Consider the following 20246-nt stretch of genomic DNA (forward strand, 5'->3'; position numbering starts at 1 on the left):
TTTTTTTTTTTAAACTAATGGAGACACAGCTTGGGGTTTCACCAGCGATCTCTGGCTCAGGTTTCCTGAGCGGACGCTGTGTTCCTGTGCACAGCACACAACAGTATATGCAGAATTCAGGCATTATCTTCCCAAACCAAAGATACACATACACCTTCCAAGATTTTCCAGAACAATGCTGGTGGAACAAATGGAAACATCAACCAAGTAGGTAGCAGTTTTTCTAATTTGTATCATGTCTTCTGGACCAAAGACATCTACGTTAAAAGTAGGTGAAAGCTTTAGGGGCTTCCCTGGTGGCGCAGTGGTTGAGAGTCCGCCTGCCGATGCAGGGGACGCGGGTTCGTGCCCCAGTCCGGGAAGATCCCACATGCCGAGGAGCGGCTGGGCCCGTGAGCCATGGCCGCTGAGCCTGCGCGTCCGGAGCCTGTGCTCCGCAGCGGGAGAGGCCACACAGTGAGAGGCCCGTGTACCGCAAAAAAAAAAAAAAAAAGTAGGTGAAAGCTTTAGATTCCAGGAAGAGAATGCATAGCAGAGCTGTCTATCCGCCATCCACAGGCGTATCCATGGAAACATACACACATGTATTTGCACACATGTTCGAGGATGCCAAGCAGAGTTTTTGTTACTCTTAGAAATTCTCAAAGTGTACCTGCCAAGGTAGTAAGTTCAGTATCGTTTTAGTGCTACTAAACTTTGTGGCATTCTCATGGCTTCCAAACAGACATCCAGGCTCTGAAACAGAGGTCACTATCATGACATAGAACTTTAAGGAGAGGAGATTAACCTGCATATTTGAACTTCAACTTTGTAAGTTGAATCTAGAGCTTTTGTGATTTTTGGAAATAGCGCCATCTTATTTAAATGAAGCCTCTGTCTAAACTTCAGGGTAAAAAGCTTATCATGACCAACTCAAGTCTTAACATTTTTTGCCAGGAACTTGTATCTTAGAATTCAAAGGTTCTAGCGTCCTTTAAATAAAGTCAAACAAATCAGCCATAATAGATAGCCCAGTAGTCACTCCGCATAGGTGCCTCAGTGCAGGAATAAGTAAGCTCAGTGAAAGAGATACAGGATCACACAGTCGGAGGGCTATTCTAGCAGAGTCCTTCAAGAGATGCAGTCCTGGGGCTCACAGCTCTCAGCCGTGCAGCCCCCCGCAGAGGCTGACCTGCTCCCCCCCGGCTCCCAGCTTTCCCAGAGCCCTCGTGTAAACTCCGCCAGCCACGGATCTGGCAAGTGGAGCTGTTAACCAGGCGATGGGGGTGGGAGCTCTCTAGGCACGGGGGAGATTAGGAGACTATCTGGATAAATCCTTCTTGTGAGGGAAACCTCCTGTTAATGGGAATTGAACCCATAATTATCACACTGGAAATACATTGCTGCTTCAGTCTGTGGACTTTCCTTCTGTGGCCTTATTAAAGCCAATTCACAGAAGGTCCTGGCGGGTCCTGAGTTACGTGCTGTACTTGGGCCAGTGTGACCGTTTCTTTCAAACACTGACCCGGAGCTTCTCGAAGATCCCTCTGGAGACAATCATCATCTCATTGTAGAATTTTGCTAATTTGCTAAAAAGCTGCATGGGGTTTCTTGCCCTGCAATTAGAAATCCATATTCCATCGATCACACTGATCTCAATCAAGGTCCATCAGATACTAAGCAGGTCTGTACTGAATGCCCAACACCAGGGCATTAAACACTAGGTTTAATTACAGATGCTTTTTCTGGATAATTATACTCAGTAGACTGATGTACTTCACAATAACCGTGACTATCAGACCTGTCCCCAAAGTATTGTCCTTATTAACCTCTTCCCGGGCTATTCACCTACCCTTCTATAACTCAAATGTTTCTTAAAGTTTTTTTCCTCTTATCATGAAGTGCTAGTCTAGTACTTACTTCTATGCAATTTTTCTATAACTTAATGTTTCTAATTTTGGTTTCTTGCCCAAATGCATATGGTCCCTGCTTCACCAGTTGTCTGAGCAACCCAAACCTCGGGGCCCCAAAACAGATATTAATGAGGCTTAACTAGCTTTCCTGCAGAGTCCTGACTATCTAAGACTACCTAAGATATCGTTGTGAGATTACATGACGACCGTGAACAAGTTACCCTGGACAAAGCTGAGGCACTTCCTTTGATCCAGGCCTTCATTTTTCTAGCCCACTTCCAAAACTGCTGGGTCATGTGAAACCTACACTTGACATCTTTATCTTACTGACTTTCCTTTGGAGGATTCCTGCTAGTAGATCTGTTTTAAAATACGTATATTGCCGGGTGGCATTTGAAATATTTAACAGTGGGTATGACACGGGCCCTGACCAATCAGAACAGATGCCAGCCCTAACCCCCCAATCAATGAGGCCAGCAGAACAGCAGCCCTGCAGATGCCAATTCCTCCTGTGACTCAAGGGTAAAGTCGCACTCAGGTCCTGGCATGATACGCTGACTCCCTGTTTGGAGCTGAAACCTCATTTGTTTTTCTTCTTGCAACGTTTACTTGATGCATTAGTTGTTGATTCTAAATTTAAAATCCCACCAAAGAGATGATATTGTTCCACCGTAGCAGCTGAATCTCGTTGCTCTTGTTTGGGGCCTGATGCGGCCGAGGGGAAGTTGAACAGGAGGTGTTTGGTGGCTCGTGCACCTTGGATCCTGTGCCGTATTTCCATGTGATTAATACTGACTTTGTTGTCTCTGTGCGTGATTGCTTGAATGTGTACGGACATTCTTTCTGGTTTTAACCAGGCAGCAGGATCGCTCTAGGCTGTCATCGGTGGGAGCCTGGGTTCTTGCGCTTCGTTATGTTGTCATTGCTTTAACCCAACAGGCTTCTTGGGATCGTGTCCCATCCTGTTCTAATCACCTCTTCCTCTTGGGCTTCTACAGCCAGAAGAAAGGACAGCAGTGCCTTGGAAGTGACAAGGCACGGCTAGTGGTAGCATGGCGGCAGGGCCCGAGGCTACCGATACACCCGTGCCTGGTGGAGCATTCTCCATACCCGGTTCTCACTGCTGGGTTCTTACCTTCTGAATCTCTTGGCGAGAACCTCAGAAGTGCAGCTTTCCTCAGCATCAGAGCACACAGAGAACCAAAGCTGAATCATGTAGTTAAAATATTGTACCTGATGACCTATTTGGTATAAATACCCAGAAATGAGAATTGAAATTTCTAGGTCAAACAGAAACCATTTTAAAGGGTTTTGATTTGTTTGTACCACCAGAGGGCCAAGGAGAAAAACTGTAGAGTACCCAGATCTTCATGGATGAAAGCCGGAGTCTTTGTTAATGGGTATTATATTAAAAATTCTTGTCTCTTCAAGGAAAAGCTGAGTCATGTTGTCACGGTCACCACTTGAGCCTCAAATATCTGTTTTGTAAATGTTTAGATGACATCTTGGCAGCACTGGCAGCACTGTCACTCTGAACTGGGATTTGAGCATCTTGGCTACGATTAGTTTGAAGGTTATTTTGACACTTTACTTGGCAAGTTTAAGTACAAACTGCAAGTATGTTTTCAAATCTGTGATTTGACCAGGGAAAACTGGGTTTTTTCCATCTCAAAGTACCATACCCAAGCAATGCAGAGTCGTTATAGGACAATCCCCAAACAAGAAGCAGAGATGAGACTGAAATATGAAATAACTAGTTGGCAGAGACGTGAAAACTTTCCTGGTCTAGTTCCTTGGTTTATAAGCAAGAAAACTGAGGCCCAAGGAAGTGAAATGACTTGCCTAAAATAACAGTTAAGTGGCAGATCTGGGTGAGAGTCACAATCTGCCTGCTCGTGTATTGTGCTTTCTACGATGCCATGCCACTCTTCTGGTTTTAGAGTCGGCTAAGCTCACAGTCAGATGTTGAAAAGAGGAGGTGTTGGTCCAGAACTGGTCCCTTTATTCTCTTAACTGCTCCTCCCACCAAAATTTGAAATCCTTGAAATATTTTGCTAATTGAGATTTTCATCTTGTGCAAACACAGGGCATTTTTGGAAGTTGGAGAACCAAGCCACCCAAGGTAAACAGAGCTGTAGGCTTTGGACTGGTGTGTGACGAATGTGCTTGGCCCGCATGTTTTGAAGTGTAATTAAAGAAACAATCTAGTTGTAGCCCACTTTGGGGGGGTGTGGTTTTGTGGAGTAACATGTCCTACACTGTTCTACCAGAATTTGGAATTTTTCCACGAAGACGTACGGAAATGTGATGTTGAATATGAAAATGGCCCCCAAGTGGAATCCTGGAAGGTGAGTCCACCAGATCTGTGTTCCAACTGATACCATGCAGGTTAATTCCCTTCCTTTGCAGATCCACTTCTGATCACTGTGTGTGGTTTCCCTCCTCCACTCTCCCTCCCAGGTTACCGCAGGGGCTTCCATACCTAGTGACCATCCTAAGTGGGAAAGAGGAATGGAGAATAGTATTTCTGGTGCAGCAAGAACATCAGAATACAAAACTGACATCTTAATGAAGGAAAGTTCCATATCCACTAAGAGTTTACTTAGAGACGGTAGAAACTATTCCCAGAAAAATGTGTCCAGGGTCAATTCTAGTTTCTCTGGCGTTAGTTCCTTAGAAGATGAAATCAACAAAGGACCTAAAATCTCAGGGCAGCCATACCCTGTGTGTGACACTGAGAATCAGAAGATGAATTATGGGAAGACAAAGGGGGTGATCCAGCAAGGACAAGAAAATACAGATAAGTGTCACCTTCCCTCTCCCACTAGATCAACCGAATCGACTATTCGTGATGTCAAAACTCAAGACCAAGAGGTTCCCTTGACAGAGTTTGGCCAAGTTGTCCTGAGACCGAAGGGAGCCAGGCCTGCTAACCTGACGCCTGATGAGGATGGGGAGTCCACAGCAGGCTCTCCCACCGAGGAGAGTGCAACCACCGACAGCATTGCCTTCATGATCACCAAAACCGCGGTCCAAGTTCTCTCCAGCGGGGAGGTCCGCGACATAGTGAGCAAACAGGGGCAAGATGTACAGACGGTCAACATTGACGCCAAAAAAGAGACAACTTCCCAGCAAGAAGGCACTGACAGTGAAGAGCCGGTCGTGTGCCTGGACAAGAAACCCGTGATCATCATTTTTGATGAACCCATGGACATCCGGTCCGCATACAAGAGACTTTCAACCATATTTGAGGAATGCGACGAGGAATTGGAGAGAATGATGACAGAGGAGAAGATAGAGGAAGAGGAGGAGAATGGAGATACTGTGGTCCAGAGTAACACCTCCCAAAAGTTTCCTAAGGAGGGGGCCTCGGGCAACCTCGGAGCAGGGCGGGAGGCTGAGAGTAAATTCCAGCCGCACTTCCTTTCAGCGGAGACCGGAATGTCAGGAGGACAGGAAGTGACTAAAACCGAGCAGAGCAAGTTCAACCCAGCCGATTCTCCAAGTTCAGAAAGCCAGGGCGACACGACCGATGACCAGTTTGAAAGCCCCAAGAAAAAGTTCAAATTCAAATTCCCAAAAAAGCAGCTCGCCGCTCTCACGCAAGCCATTCGCACGGGAACCAAGACGGGGAAGAAGACGTTGCAGGTGGTGGTCTATGAAGAGGAGGAAGAGGACGGCACTTTGAAGCAGCACAGAGAAGCCAAGCGCTTCGAGATCAGCGGGTCTCGATCCGAAGACACCCCGAAAAGTATGCTCAGGAGACTAGAGCAGCCCAGTCTGGAGAGCACAGCTCCGATCTCGAGAACTGATGAAATCAGAAAAAATACCTACAGAACGTTGGACAGCCTGGAGCAGACCATCAAACAGCTGGAAAATACGATCAGTGAGATGAGTCCCAAAGCCCTAGTTGAGACCTCGGGTTCCTCCAACAGAGAGTCTGTTGCAAGCTCATCCCACGTGGCCCAGGAGGCCTGTCCCCAGTCCTTGCTAGTCCTGGATGAAGCTCCCACTGCCCTAGAGCCCCCCTCGTCTGTACCTTCGGCTTCACGTAAGGTATCTTGGTCTGACAGAAAATGAAAAGAGCCAGCTGCTTTCTTAAACCTGTCATAATCACCATTAGCGAAAGTGTCTTGTGATTTACTTGCTTCCTTTCAGGTGGCTCGTTTCGTTTGGTTTCGTTGTCTGTTCGCAATGATCCTTTCTCTCACACTTTCTCCCTCGCCTTCAGAACAACAACAACTAGGTGTCTAACAGCTAATCGATTCTGTTTTTACCTCTGTTGCTGACTGGTGTTGGGAAAACCGCAAAGGATGCTGGGTCAGCCATTTGCCGTTGGAGTGATTGCTCTGATACTCACATTAAAATCCGTTTGATCAGTAGTGGAGCAGTGTTATTCTGTTTGATTCTTCAAATTAACCCCAGTGGTGTCTCCTGATGTCCGTCTCCTAGATCTGTCCTGCATGTAGGGCTGTGGCTTCTCACGTTGAGCTTCTCTGCGCACAGTGGGGCAGCCTCGGGGGTAAGCCGCTCACACGCGTCCTCTCTCTCCCCCACTTGCTGCTTCTCCCCACAGGGCTCCACGGGAACCCCTCAGACGAGCAGGATGCCGATCCCCATGAGTTCCAAGAACAGACCCGGAAGCCTGGACAAACCTGGCAAGCAGTCCAAACTGCAGGATCCCCGCCAATATCGTCAGGTAGTTTTACCTTAAACCCAATATTGGATGGACACTCTTGCGCTTAAGAAGCAAGTCACTGACTTAGTTTATACCAAATATTGCATTTTTCTTTGTAAGATACCGTTTACGTACACGTCCTGGATCTGGGGGCATGAAGAGAGTCTCAAAGCCTCTGTTGAATTTCTCACCACTCTTTTGCATGCTCGCAATAAAACAGCTTTTACTTTGTGACTCCAAAGTTGACCTGTTAACACAAGGTGGCGGGCCAGGTGGCTTTCCTTGGGGGAGTGTAGTGGTTCATCAGAACACCTTGGGAAACTGAGACAGACAAAGCTGCCCTGAAAGTCTCCAGCACTAACGTGTACGTGGACGGCATCGCACTAGAGGCCCATTAACACTCCGTCACGATGCCTCAGCCCCGCCCCAGTAACAGCCCTCACGCAACCCTCACGTCTCCACCCAGCACCCGGAGACGGTAGTAGAATGATGTGCCTGTTCTCACAAACACTCTTCTTCCTTCTTCCCTGTTCTGTACACCCTCTGCTCTGCACTTTGGGGGTTTCTCCCAGGTCCAGTACAGCACGACAAGACTTAGCTCAGGCCTTGAACTGGTTTGGTGTGGTGTCTTTGATTTAATGACTCTCAGAAGGGCTGTGTTGCCAGGCCCTGTGGATTGATGGTGTTACCAGCTTTCTGACAAACTGTCTCCTGCCGTCTTTATTTGCAGGCTAATGGAAGTGCTAAGAAAGCTGGTGGGGACTGTAAGCCTACTTTCCCCTCCTTACCTGCTTCTAAGATTCCAGCCCTTTCTCCCAGCTCTGGGAAAAGCAGTTCTCTGCCTTCTTCTAGTGGTGACAGCTCTAACTTCCCTAATCCACCTGCTACTAAACCATCGGTTCCTTCTAACCCTCTCAGCCCCCAAACAGGACGATCTGCTCCCTCTGCCTCCCTCATCCCCTCTGTCTCTAATGGCTCCTTGAAGTTTCAGAGCCCCGCTCACACAGGTAAAGGTCACCATCTCTCATTCTCACTGCAGACTCAGAATGGCCGAGCAGCCCCTCCTTCCTTCTCCTCCTCCCTGCCCCCCCCTGCCTCCCCAGCTTCACTGAATCAAGGTGCCAAGAGCATCAGGACCATCCATACTCCTAGCCTCACCAGCTACAAGGCACAGAGCGGAAGTTCAAGCAAAGCCACCCAGTCCACAGCAAAGGAAACCTCTTAAAGGCCAAATCCTATTAGGCACGAGTCGGAGTTGCATTTAAGAAAAAAAAAATTTTTAACAGTCTTCGACAAGTGTTTTCACAAGAGAATGTAACATATCGCTGTACTGTTTGAGGTTTACTGCTAAGTATGTGCTAAATACTGGATTAATAGATTTCAGTAAAGCTTGTTTGTTTTTTTACTTTGTCGCTGTTCTAATTACATAGTGTTTACTGTCTCTATTCAATACCTGTTAAATGAAGTAAGCATGTGTTACCAAAAGAGAGTATGGCAGGAGAGAAGGGTGTGGTGAGACAAGAAAAAAAATGTATGAAGCATGTAAAACATGTATGATTCCAGAATTTTAGTATGTTTTGTATAAAAATATTTTTCATTACGGAGACTAGACGTGAACAGAGAAATACACAGGTGTGACTATACAAATTGTAAAACAGATACTATAATATTTCCTTTTATTTTAGTGTTATTTAGCTTTATTACAGATTTCTATTTTTGTCAAAACTTCATGGTTCCTTTCGAGATCTTTTTTGCCAAAACATTTTGATACTGTAGCCTTGTACATTTGAAAGTAGCGTGCTAGACAATAAGCCAATGAACTTCTGCACAAGCCAACACAGAGGCACATGTGGAAGGCAATGATCAACCCTACTGCACTGCCATGAAAATTATGTATAATAATTTGCCGGCCCAAGCAAGCTAGTTTTGTTCTGTTTCTTTCTTTTTTCTCTTTTCTAACATATTGGGATTCGCTAGTTGTTTTCTTTGCAGTATCTAAATCCTTCCTTTGTTTTCTGAGACCTGGTAACCCACACTATTGCATTGTGGATTTTAGAATGTACACTTCTGTACGGTTCTGTAAACTGATCAATTTTTGTAAATATATAAATAGACACCAAAAATACTGTATGTGACAGCACATAGAGTAGTTTTCCCACACCAAAGTTAATTTTTATGCATGCTTTAAAAATATATCTTGGGATGGGCAGAAATGGAACTTCCTGGACATTTTTAAAAAGCAACAAGTTTGCACAGCTAGAGTGTTTTTGTAAATAAATGTATTTGTATAACACAGTTATGTAATATACAGAACTATAAGCAGAGACTTTGCAAAACTAAATAAAGGGCTGCATGCTTATTATTTTTTGTACCTTGTCCCTATAACTACTTCCTAGTCAAAGAACGCAACCGTTACCAAGTTAAAAGGTTTTGGCTTTGAGGGCGTGGTAAGTAAACATATAACCAGATGCAAACTGCTTTTCTGAAAGTTGTGCTTTTCTTTTTTTCTTTTTAACATCTCTGTTGGAGTATAATTGCTTTACAGTGGTGTGTTAGTTTCTGCTTTATAACAAAGTGAATCAGTTATACATATACATACGTCCCCATATCTCTTCCCTCTTGCGTCTCCCTCCCTCCCACCCTCCCTATCCCACCCCCCTAGGTGGTCACAAACCACCTAGCTGATCTCCCTGTGCTATGCGGCTGCTTCCCACTAGCTATCTGTTTTACATTTGGTAGTGTATATATGTCCATGCCACTCTCTCACTTTGTCCCAGCTTACCCTTCCCCCTCCCCGTATCCTCAAGTCCATTCTCTAGTAGGTCTGCATCTTTATTCCTGTCCTTCCCCTAGGTTCTTCATGACCATTTTTTCTTTTTTAGATTCTATATATATATATATATATATATGTGTTAGCATATGGTATTTGTTTTTCTCTTTCTGACTTACTTCACTCTGTATGACAGTTTCTAGGTCCATCCACCTCACTACCAATAACTCAGTTTCATTCCTTTTTATGGCTGAGTAATATTCCATTGTATATATGTGCCACATCTTCTTTATCCATTCATCTGTTGATGGAAAACCATGCACATATGGTCACCTTATCTTTGATAAAGGAGGCCAGAATATACAGTGGAGAAAAGACAGCCTCTTCAATAAGTGGTGCTGGGAAAACTGGACAGCTACATGTAAAAGAATGAAATTAGAACACTTCCTAACGCCATACACAAAAATAAACTCAAAATGGATTAAAGACCTAAACGTAAGGCCAGACACTATAAAACTCTTAGAGGAAAACATAGGGAGAACACTCTATGACGTAAATCCCAGCAAGATCCTTTTTGACCCACCTCCTAGAGAAATGGAAATAAAAATAAACATATGGGACCTAACGAAACTTAAAAGCTTTTGCACAGCAAAGGAAACCATAAACAAGACAAAAAGACAACCCTCAGAATGGGAGAAAATATTTGCAAACGAAGCAACTGACAAAGGATTAATCTCCAAAATTTACAAGCAGCTCATGCAGCTCAATATCAATAAAACAAACAACCCAATCCAAAAATGGGCAGAAGACCTAAATAGACATTTCTCCAAAGAAGATATACAGATTGCCAACAAACACATGAAAGGATGGTCAACATCACTAATCATTAGAGAAATGTAAATCAAAACTACAATGAGGTATCACTCACACCGGTCAGAATGGCCATCATCAAAAAATCTACAAACAATAAATGCTGGAGAGGGTGTGGAGAAAAGGGAACCCTCTTGCACTGTTGCTGGGAATGTAAATTGATAACAGCCACTGTGGAGAACAGTATGGAGGTTCCTTAGAAAACTAAATACAGGGGCTTCCCTGGTGGCGCAGTGGTTGAGAATCTGCCTACCAATGCAGGGGACACGGGTTCGAGCCCTGGTCTGGGAAGATCCCACGTGCCGCGGAGCAACTGGGCCCGTGAGCCACAACTACTGAGCCTGCGCGTCTGGAGCCTGTGCTCCCAACAAGAGAGGGCGCGATAGCGAGAGGCCTGCGCACCGCGATTAAGAGTGGCCCCCGCTTGCCGCAACTAGAGAAAGCCCTTACACAGAAACGAAGACCCAACACAGCCAAAAATTAATTAATTAAAAAAAAAAAAACTAAATATAGAACTGCCATACGACCCAGCAGTCCCACTACTGGGCATATACCCTGAGAAAACCATAATTCAAAAAGAGTCATGTACCAAAATGTTCATTGCAGCTCTATTTACAATTGCCAGGACATGGAAGCAACCTAAGCTCTGCTTTTCTGAAAGCTCTGGGATGATGCCTGGTGAGTTCCTGATAAATTCATTGCAAGTATGGTGCCTTCCCATGTAACCTGCTGACCCTCTTCTCCATGGCTGACAGCAAGCAAACCAGATACAGTTTCCACCACCCTCATTTACCAGACAGGCTCTTATTACTTTCTTTTTTAAATTTCCAGTATTAGTAAAGTAGAAATAAAATGCCTTTATCACTAGGTTTTCTTGTTTTTTTGAGTTCTCAATTTTAAAAAATATTGTTGGTCTAGAGGGAAATACGCTAGCTAACATTACACCATATGTATTCATTTTAAAAATCAGGAGAAAAGCTAGTGAAAATAATATCAAGATTATGAACTGACTGTAAGAAATCTCAGGAACCTGTTTATCATGATTTTTTGCCCCCTCCCAATATTTAACTTGACTTCATGTAAAGTACAAATATTACTATTACTTTAGCACCTGATTTTTTAAATTTATTTATTTTTTGGCTGCATTGGGTCTTTGTTGCTGCAATGTGGGCTTTCTCTAGTTGTGGCGAGCAGGGGCTACTCTTCATTGCGGTGCATGGACTTTTCATTGCGGTGGCTTCTCTTTGTTTCAGAGCATGGGCTCTAGGCACTCAGGCTCAGTAGTTGTGGCACACGGGCTTTAGAGCGCAGGCTCAGTAGTTGTGGTGCATGGGCTTAGTTGCTCCATGGCATGTGGGATCTTCCCGGACCAGGGCTTGAACCCTTGTCCCCTGCACTGGCAGGCGGATTCTTAACCACTGCGCCACCAGGGAAGCCCAGCACCTGATTGTTAATGTTCTCAAACTTCAGGTTTACTGAGCTGGGATGCCTTCACTAGTAATATGTTAGTATGTCTCTACTCATTATATTAATTGTAATCACATATTTCAGGGCACACTCAGGAAAGTCATTATCTTTTTTGCCCCCCTTTTTGTCCAGTTTTATTGTGATATAATTGACATATAGTGCTGTATAAGTTTAAGGTGTACAGTGTAACGATCTGACTTACATACATCATGAAATGATGAGAACAACAAGTTTAGTGTCCAAAAAAGACATACAGATGGCCAATAGGCACATGAAAAGATGCTCAACATCACTAAAAGAGAAACGCAAATCAAAACTACAATGATGTACCACCTCACACCAGTCAGAATGGCCATCATGAAAAAGTCTACAAGTAACAAATGCTGGAGGGGGTGTGGAAAAAAGGGAACTCTTTTACACTGTTGTTGGGAATGTAAATTGGTAGAGCCACTATGGAAAACAGTATGGAGGTTCCTCAAAAAACTAAAAATAGAGTTGCCATATGATCCAGCAGTTCCACTCCTGGGCATATATCCAGACAACACTATAATCTGAAAAGATATGTGCACCCCTACATTCATAGCAACACTATTTACAATAGTCAAGACATCGAAACAACCTAAATGTCCGTCGACAGATGAATGATAAAGAAAATGTGGTACATACATACCATGGAGTATTACTCAGCCATCAGAAAAGGATGAAATGATGCCATTTGCAGCAACATGGATAGGCCTAGAGATTATCATACTAAGTGAAGTAAGTCAGAAAGAGAAAAACAAATACCTTATGATATCACTTATATGTGTCATCTAAATATGACACAAACCAACGTATCTATGAAACAAAAACAGACGCACAGACATAGAGAACAGATTTGTGGTTGCCAAGGAGGAGGGCAGGATTGGGAGTTTGGGATTAGTAGAGGCCAACTATTATATGTAGTATGGATAAACAACAAGGTCCTACTGTATAGCACAGGGAACTATATTCAACATCCTATGACAAACCATAATGGAAAAGAATATATATATGTATGTATAACTGAGTCACTTTGCTGTACAGAAGAAATTAACACAACATTGTAAATCAACTATACTTCAATAAAATTTTTTAAAAATTCAAAAAATCAGTTTAGTGAAAATCCACCGTCTCATATAGATACAGAATTAAAGCAATAGGAAGCCATTATTTTATACTTTCTAGGTATAAAAGGTTCCAACATTTCAATCATGTCCCATAATATCAACTATATTATATAAATTATAATGTGTATATTACAATGTATACATAAAATATAATATAGCTAAAATATATACACAAGCTAGCTGTTCATGTCAGTTTATTTGCTCCTGTGTGTGGACAAGCTGAGAATCCTTTGTGAGCAGCTATACAAAGTTTTCAGTTGACCTTCAGACTTACCAGAGCTCTGGCCAGGATGATGGTCAGTTTCAGCCAGTGTAATAAAGACTGGAGCATGTTCGCCAGGTAAGGAAAAGCTCAGCATGTCTCCAGCATTACCTTGCCCAAGACCCAGCCAAGCGCTGCCTGCCTCCAACACCATACACAAAAGTAAACTCCAAATGGATTAGAGACCTAAATGTAAGACCGGACGCTATAAAACTCTTAGAGGAAAACATAGGCAGAACACTCTATGACATAAATCACAGCAAGATTTTTTTTGACCCACCTCCTAGAGTAATGAAAATAAAAACAAAAATAAATAAATGAGACCTAATGAAACTTAAAAGCTTTTGCACAGCAAGGGAAACCATAAACAAGACAAAAAGACAACCCTCAGAATGGGAGAAAATATTTGCAAATGAAGCAACTGACAAAGGATTAATCTCCAAAATATACAAACAGCTCATGCAGCTCAATATCAAAAAAACAACCCAATCAAAAAATGGGTGGAAGACCTACATAGACATTTCTCCAAAGAAGACATACAGATGACTAACAAACACATGAAAGGATATTCAACATCACTAATCATTAGAGAAATGCAAATCAAAACTACAATGAGGTGTCACCTCACACCAGTCAGAGTAGCCATCACCAAAAAATCTACAAACGATAAATGCTGGAGAGGGTGTGGAGAAAAGGGAACCCTCCTCCACTGTTGGTGGGAATGTAAATTGATATAGTCACTATGGAGAACACTATGGAGGTTCCTTAAAAAACTAAAAATAGAACTACCGTGAGACCCAGCAATCCCACTACTGGGCATATACCCTGAGAAAACCATAATTCAAAAAGACCCCAATGTTCATTGCAGCTCTATTTACAATAGTCAGGACGTGGAAGTAACCTAAATGTCCATCAACAGAGGAATGGATAAAGAAGATGTGGTACATATATACAATGGACTATTACTCAGCCATAAAAAGGAACGAAATTGGGTCATTTGTAGAGACGTGGATGGACCTAGAGACTCATACAGAGTTAAGTGAGTCCGAAAGAGAAAAATAAATATTAATGCATATATGTGGAATCTAAGAAAAATGGTATAGATGATCTTATTTGCAAAGCAGAAAAAGAGACACAGATGTAGAGAACAAACGTATGGCTACCAAGGGGGAAGGGTGGGGTGGATGAACTGGGAGATGGGGACTGATATATATACACTATTGATACTATGTATAAAATAGATAACTAATGAGAACCTACTGTATAGCACAGGGAACTCTACTCAATGCTCTGGTGACCTAAACGGGAAGGAAATCCAAAAACGAGGGGATATATGTATAGGTATAGCTGGTTCACTTTGCTGTACAGTAGAAACTAATACAACATTGTAAAGCAACTATACTGCAATAAACATTTAAAAAATAAAGTGGGTGATGTTAGATCGGGTGAGCTCCTGGATTTTCAGATTTTATTCAGCCACCATAATGGACTCTTGCTACATATTATTTTAAGCTCGTCATTCAACCAACAGATGGTTGCACCTGAAAAAAGATTCTTAGAAATAAACCATGGGGCTTCTCAGATTCATTCACCAATCAATCCATCAACCAGTGCCCCTACTGGCTGTGCAACCTTGGACTTGTCTTGGTTTCCTCATCTATTAATAGAAAATAGTATTGGAGCCTCCCTCACAGGATTGTTGAGAAGATTCAATGTGACGTAGTACAGAAAACTCTTAAGACAGAACCTGACACCTAGCATACTCAATAAAGGTTAGTTAGGGTGGTTGCTGTCACTGCTGCAATTATGACTGGACACTGTCCCTGCCCTTAAAAGGCTTCTGGTCTGCCGGAGGAGGGGGTGGCACAAACACGGACACCCAGGGAGTAAGACAAGTCCAACTGTGGCCGGAGGAGTCCAGGAGAGCGATCATGTCATTGGCAGTGAGGGCATTTGGCCCTCGCAGGTACAATACAGAACTTTTAATAGTGTCACAGCACTAAAGAGGCTGCTTTTATTTTAATGCTGCTTGGGACTGAATTCTTTCCAACGTAAACAAATATGTACACAGACTAGGAGTCAAGCCAAGCCCCTGGAATTGTGCTTACAGAAAAGGGGTCCTTTGGTGAGATCTATCTTCCATTTTCAGGCATGGGAGAAGGTGCCCTCAGATCCCCCCACCCAGATGCCATGGGTGGTGAGAGGTGCCGGTGGCCATCCCTGAGCTAAGTCCCATGAGAACAAGTGGACACATCCACTGGGGACCGAGAGCAGGTCTGGCCATACCCCTCCTCCAGCCAGATTCATGGCAAACCCAGACCACCTCCACCAGCCGCCTTGTGATTAGAACTAACTTCCCTCTCCGTGGTTCTGTAAATGCAAACGCATTTGAGAGCAACCAGGAAGCTTTTTGGGAGGGAGTCAAGGAATCAAAACGGCTTCAACTCCAAATTCAAAAGTTAATTTTGCACAAGTAACCAGGTGACATCATCCAGGGAAACACACCACTGACCACAGGCAACCACGCACTCTGACCTCTGCTCCTGACAGGAGGCTGTCCAAAAGCAAGAAAGTGATCACAAGAGCGCTTCTGAGGAGAGAATCCCAGACTCTCCCAGGGCTCCTGGCCCTCCAGCTCCAGAGCCAAGCTCACCCTGGAGGCAGGAAGTTCAAGTTATACTCCGCACACCCCACCAAGAAGGCGGGGGAGCTTACAGGGCAGACCTCAGATTCACACAAAATGCTTGATTTGTTTAATGGCCATGTCTGTGGACACATCAACAATAACGGCCATCTGTCGCCTATCATCATGGGCCGCGTTGTGGGCTAAAGTATTCTGCATATATTGCCTTTTAATCCTCACGAAAGCCCTGTGAGAAAGTTCCCGCCGTTATCCTCCCCATCGCGCTGCGGAACACACGGGCTGGGTAAAAGATGTAAAGTGCAGGACGGCCGTCTGGGATGAGGCTTGACCATTTTGCTCAGAGTGGACGGAATGAACCAAACGAATGAGCTTCATTCAGAAAGTCGTCCGTTTAGGGATTATTGGATGGCAAATTGTGGCTGCCTCACCTTCAAAAGAAGGGGTAGGCAGGAAGGCGCCCGGCTCAGGGGACTAATAGTCCCATCCTGCATCCTTGGAGGCAGGTGAAGCTGGGTCGGTAACTCAGATGGTGACTTCTTTCTCCCTGAGACCCAGGAAGGGCAAGGGGCAAGCGCAGAAATCCAGCCCCCTGACACGAAAGGCCCCGCCCTTCCCGACCAGGCCACGCCCCCTGTTTCCCACGCTCTGCCCAACCCCTGCGGCTGCTCCCTCTAGGCCACGCCTCTCCCGCGGCCCTCGATCCTCCTGGTACCTGGTTGAACTGTCCCTTCTCCAGCCCTGAGGGTAAGAGGCTCCCAAGTGGCCCCTAAAAGACGTTTCTCAGGGATTTGTTTCCTGAGGCTTCCCAGGCACAGATGTGAGTGGGCAGTTCAGTCCCTCAGTGAGAGTCTTTGAAATGCGAGGACGAGGGTCTCAATCCTATCAGATACTAAGCTTGCTTTTAAATTACAGATGTTTTGCACGAGATAAAATGCTTGATGGCATATCCTACCTACTCTCCTACTGTCCAAAGCAAAACGTAATATAATGCCCTAACGGTAATATAAGGAAGCCGTCACACTCCCGCACGGATAAGCAGAATTCAGCAACAAATGTTTTGCTGCATTTGGAGACAAACCCCGTGTTTGCTGATATGACTTTTCCAAAATAGTGAACGACTCTGTTTAAAGTTTCAAAGAAAGCAAAGTACGATTCTTCCTCATATTACACATTCCTGGAAATGTTACTGCCTATTTGAAGAATGCAAAAAAAAAAAAAAAGCTGCTTATTTGTATAACAGAACTGACCTCTAGACTCAGATCATTATAAACAGGTTTTTTGCTACATAAATGTCCAGTGGGACATCACACGGTCCTGCTGGAGGGGACAGTTCTTCCTCAGCAGCTCACTGTAGGACATCAAGCATCCCTAGCCTGCCTCCATGAAATGCCGGTTTTGCCTCCATCACTGTGACAAGTGGGAAAAAAAAAAAAAAAAACAACCTCTCACAAATACCCCAGATTTCCTCTAAAGGGCGCTGCTGCTTTGGCTGAGAACCACTGGCACAGAATAAGGAACAGACTCCGCTACTGAAAAAGGCAGGGCAAACCCCAAAGGCACAAGCATCCAGCAGTGAGGCTCCAGCCCGACACACCTCCCCCACAAAGTAACAGCATTTAGGGGCCACGCGCAGAGCTCGGGTCCACTTGAATGTCCTTCTGCCTTTTCTGGACCTTTCCCATGATGCTTCTACCCATATTAGCATTTATGCTCTTTCATTCATGCCTGGAAGAGCAAGTGATTAACAACAAAAGAAACCCAGCCTGAAAGCAACCGTAAGGAGGTGAGGGATAGGAAATCTCGGGAAGGTGGGTGGGAACGGATTTTTCTTTTCTAAGTGCTGAGCCTCTGGGTTTCGCAATGGGCTCTGTCATTTAGAATGAGGGCCCTACCCTGCTACAGATACTATCTCCTCTCTGATTTAATGTGAAAAGATGGGGAACCAGGTGGTGGCCCGTGGACTACACCCCAGCAGCCCAGTCTTGCATTTAGGATAACTCTGACTCATGTTCCAGGTTCTCAAACATGGCTGCAACCTGGGATCACATGGAGACTTTAATACCGAGGCCAGGACTTCCCTGGTGGCGCAGTGGTTAGGAGTCCGCCTGCCAATGCGGGGGACACAGGTTCAATCCCTGGTCCGGGAAGATCCCACACGCCGCAGAGCAACTAAGCCTGTGAGCCACAACTACTGAGCCTGCGCTCTAGAGCCCACGAGCCACAACTACTGAGCCCACGTGCCTAGAGCCCATGCTGCGCAACAAAGAGAAGCCACCTCAATGAGAAGGCCACACACCACAGCAAAGAGTAGCCCCTGCTCGCCTCAACTAGAGAAAGCCCATGCGCAGCAACAAAGACCCAATGCAGCCAAAAAATTAATTATTTATTTATTTTAAAAAATGCTGAGGCCTGGGTCCTACCTGCAAAGATTCTAAATCAGGGATCTGAGGTGTTGCCTGTGCATGGGGACTGTCAAACCTTTCCAGGTGATTCTAAGGGAAAGCCAGGGCTGAGAATCACAGTCTTACACTAGGAAAGAAGCGGCCCCAGGAGTATTGAGAAGATGCTGTCTCTTAAAAATAAAAGGTGACTATTGGGCTTCCCTGGTGGCGCAGTGGTTGAGAGTCCGCCTGCCGATGCAAGGGACACGGGTTCGTGCCCCGGTCCGGGAAGATCCCACATGCCGCAGAGCGGCTGAGCCAGTGAGCCATGGCCGCTGAGCCTGCGCGTCCGGAGCCTGTGCTCCGCAACGGGAGAGGCCACAACAGTGAGAGGCCCACGTACCACAAAAAAGAAAATGTGTAAAAGTGACTATTACCACATGACAGCAGATTCACCCCTGGAAAGTATGATTTTTTTCAAGCTTTCCAACTGTTTAAAAAACAATAACAATTTGAATTTATAGACTTTTTTCCTCCCCACTTCCAGCAGATATTGGCTTCCCCCCACTTCCAGCAGATAGTTTTTCTTAAGTTTTGATGCTTCCAGTGCAGTCAGGGTCTGTCAACACTGGCTGAACTTACAGCTTGTTTGGTTCGCAGGTAGCTGACATGTACAGTATTCAAGTGCCTTTGGAGCTGGAGCCATTTAAGGATCCGACTTCAAGAAAATCCAGATGTAGCTCCCCCGCTTAGCTTCTGGAGATCCTGGAAGTCCCCAAAATGGTTCCCAGGGTTTGGTTAAATGGGACATTTCAAGTGCATTTGTTACAGAGGCCCCACTTGATGGTGGATATCTTTCTAGTGATTATTTCAATTGTTGCATCTGGGTCTCTGTTTGACATATTATGAATGTAGAAAGCCGAAAAGCAGAAGTGGGGAGCTTCTCCTGGGGAGGGGGCCAGTGGGAGAGTGGCTCATGAGGACATGAAAACTATTCAGGTGACGTGGAGTCTGGGGACAGGACGGGGGAGTTCAGAAACAAAGACGTGCACAGCAAGCAGAGGAAGACCGGGCGGGAGAAAGCCTCTCTCCAACCTCACCCTTGCAGGGTAAGAAGGTGGGGGGGTGGGATGGAGGCTCTTCCAAGAGCCCCTCATCCTCCCCTTAGTCCTCAGAGGATTAGCTCTTCCAGCTGGCCCCTGCCCTCGCTCCCACAACACTGCGCCCTGGAATGGATCCCTCCAGTGGTATCCAAGCCTCCATATTGCCACGCCCAGTGCACATCCTTCAGTCCCCATCTGTGGCTTTATTTAAAGGTTTTACCTACTAATACTCCATATTAAACAAAGAGATGAAGTCCCTTTTCTATGATGAAGGGCAGCAGGAACCAATGTGCACCTTTACCAACCCATATAGGGCAGTAGGAACACAGACTAAAAACAGAGCTACCATATGATCCAGCAATCCCACTCCTGGGCATATATCCGGAGGAAACCATAATTTGAAAAGATACATGCACCCTAATGTTCATTGCAGCACTATTTACAATAGCCAAGACATGGAAACAACCTAAATGCCCACTGATAGATGAATGGATAAAGAAGATGTGGGATATATGTATACAATGGAATACTACTCAGCCATAAAAAAGAATAAAAATAATGCCATTTGCAGCAACATGGATCGACCTAGAGATTATCATACTAAGTCAGAGAAAGACAAATACCATATGATACCACTTGTATGTGGAATCTAAAAATACAATGCAAATGAACTTATTTACAAAACAGAAATGGACTCACAGACTTCAAAAACAAACTTATGGTTACCAAAGGGGAAAGGTGAGGGAGAGGGATAAATTAGGAGTTTGGGATCAACATATACCCACTACTACTATATATGACATATACATACACATACATACAATATAACACATACATACTATATATGACATATACTATGTATAACATATACATACTACTACTATATATAAAATAGATAGTCAACAAGGACCTACTGTCTAGCACAGGGAACTGTACTCAATATTCTGTAATAACCTGTGGGAAAGAATCTGAAAAAGAATGGCTATATGTATACGTATAACTGAATCACTTTGCTGTACACTTGAAACTAA

At 44.5% G+C, this 20246-nt stretch overlaps 1 protein-coding gene across 12 annotated transcripts in view; it reads left to right on the forward strand.

Moving 5' to 3' along the window:
* Positions 1-8975, forward strand: part of KIAA1217 — a 326913-nt gene extending 317938 nt beyond the window's left edge. For 5 of the 12 annotated variants that reach the window (XM_082647781.1, XM_082647779.1, XM_082647785.1 and 2 more), the window contains 5 exons: positions 3979-4014; positions 4163-4240; positions 4353-5948; positions 6469-6591; positions 7301-8973. In XM_082647781.1, the coding sequence (XP_082503907.1) occupies positions 3979-4014; positions 4163-4240; positions 4353-5948; positions 6469-6591; positions 7301-7795 (2328 nt within the window). In that variant the 3' untranslated portion in view covers positions 7796-8973. Of the gene's footprint in view, positions 1-3978; positions 4015-4162; positions 4241-4352; positions 5949-6468; positions 6592-7300 lie in introns of all 12 variants that reach the window. The other 7 variants (XM_082647790.1, XM_082647780.1, XM_082647782.1 and 4 more) reach the window with 6 other exon arrangements.
* The last annotated feature ends 11271 nt before the right edge of the window (positions 8976-20246 follow it).

This window comes from Grampus griseus (genome assembly GCF_964374135.1).
Source record: "Grampus griseus genome assembly, chromosome: 2".
In the NCBI taxonomy this organism is placed as follows: Eukaryota; Metazoa; Chordata; class Mammalia; order Artiodactyla; family Delphinidae; genus Grampus; species Grampus griseus.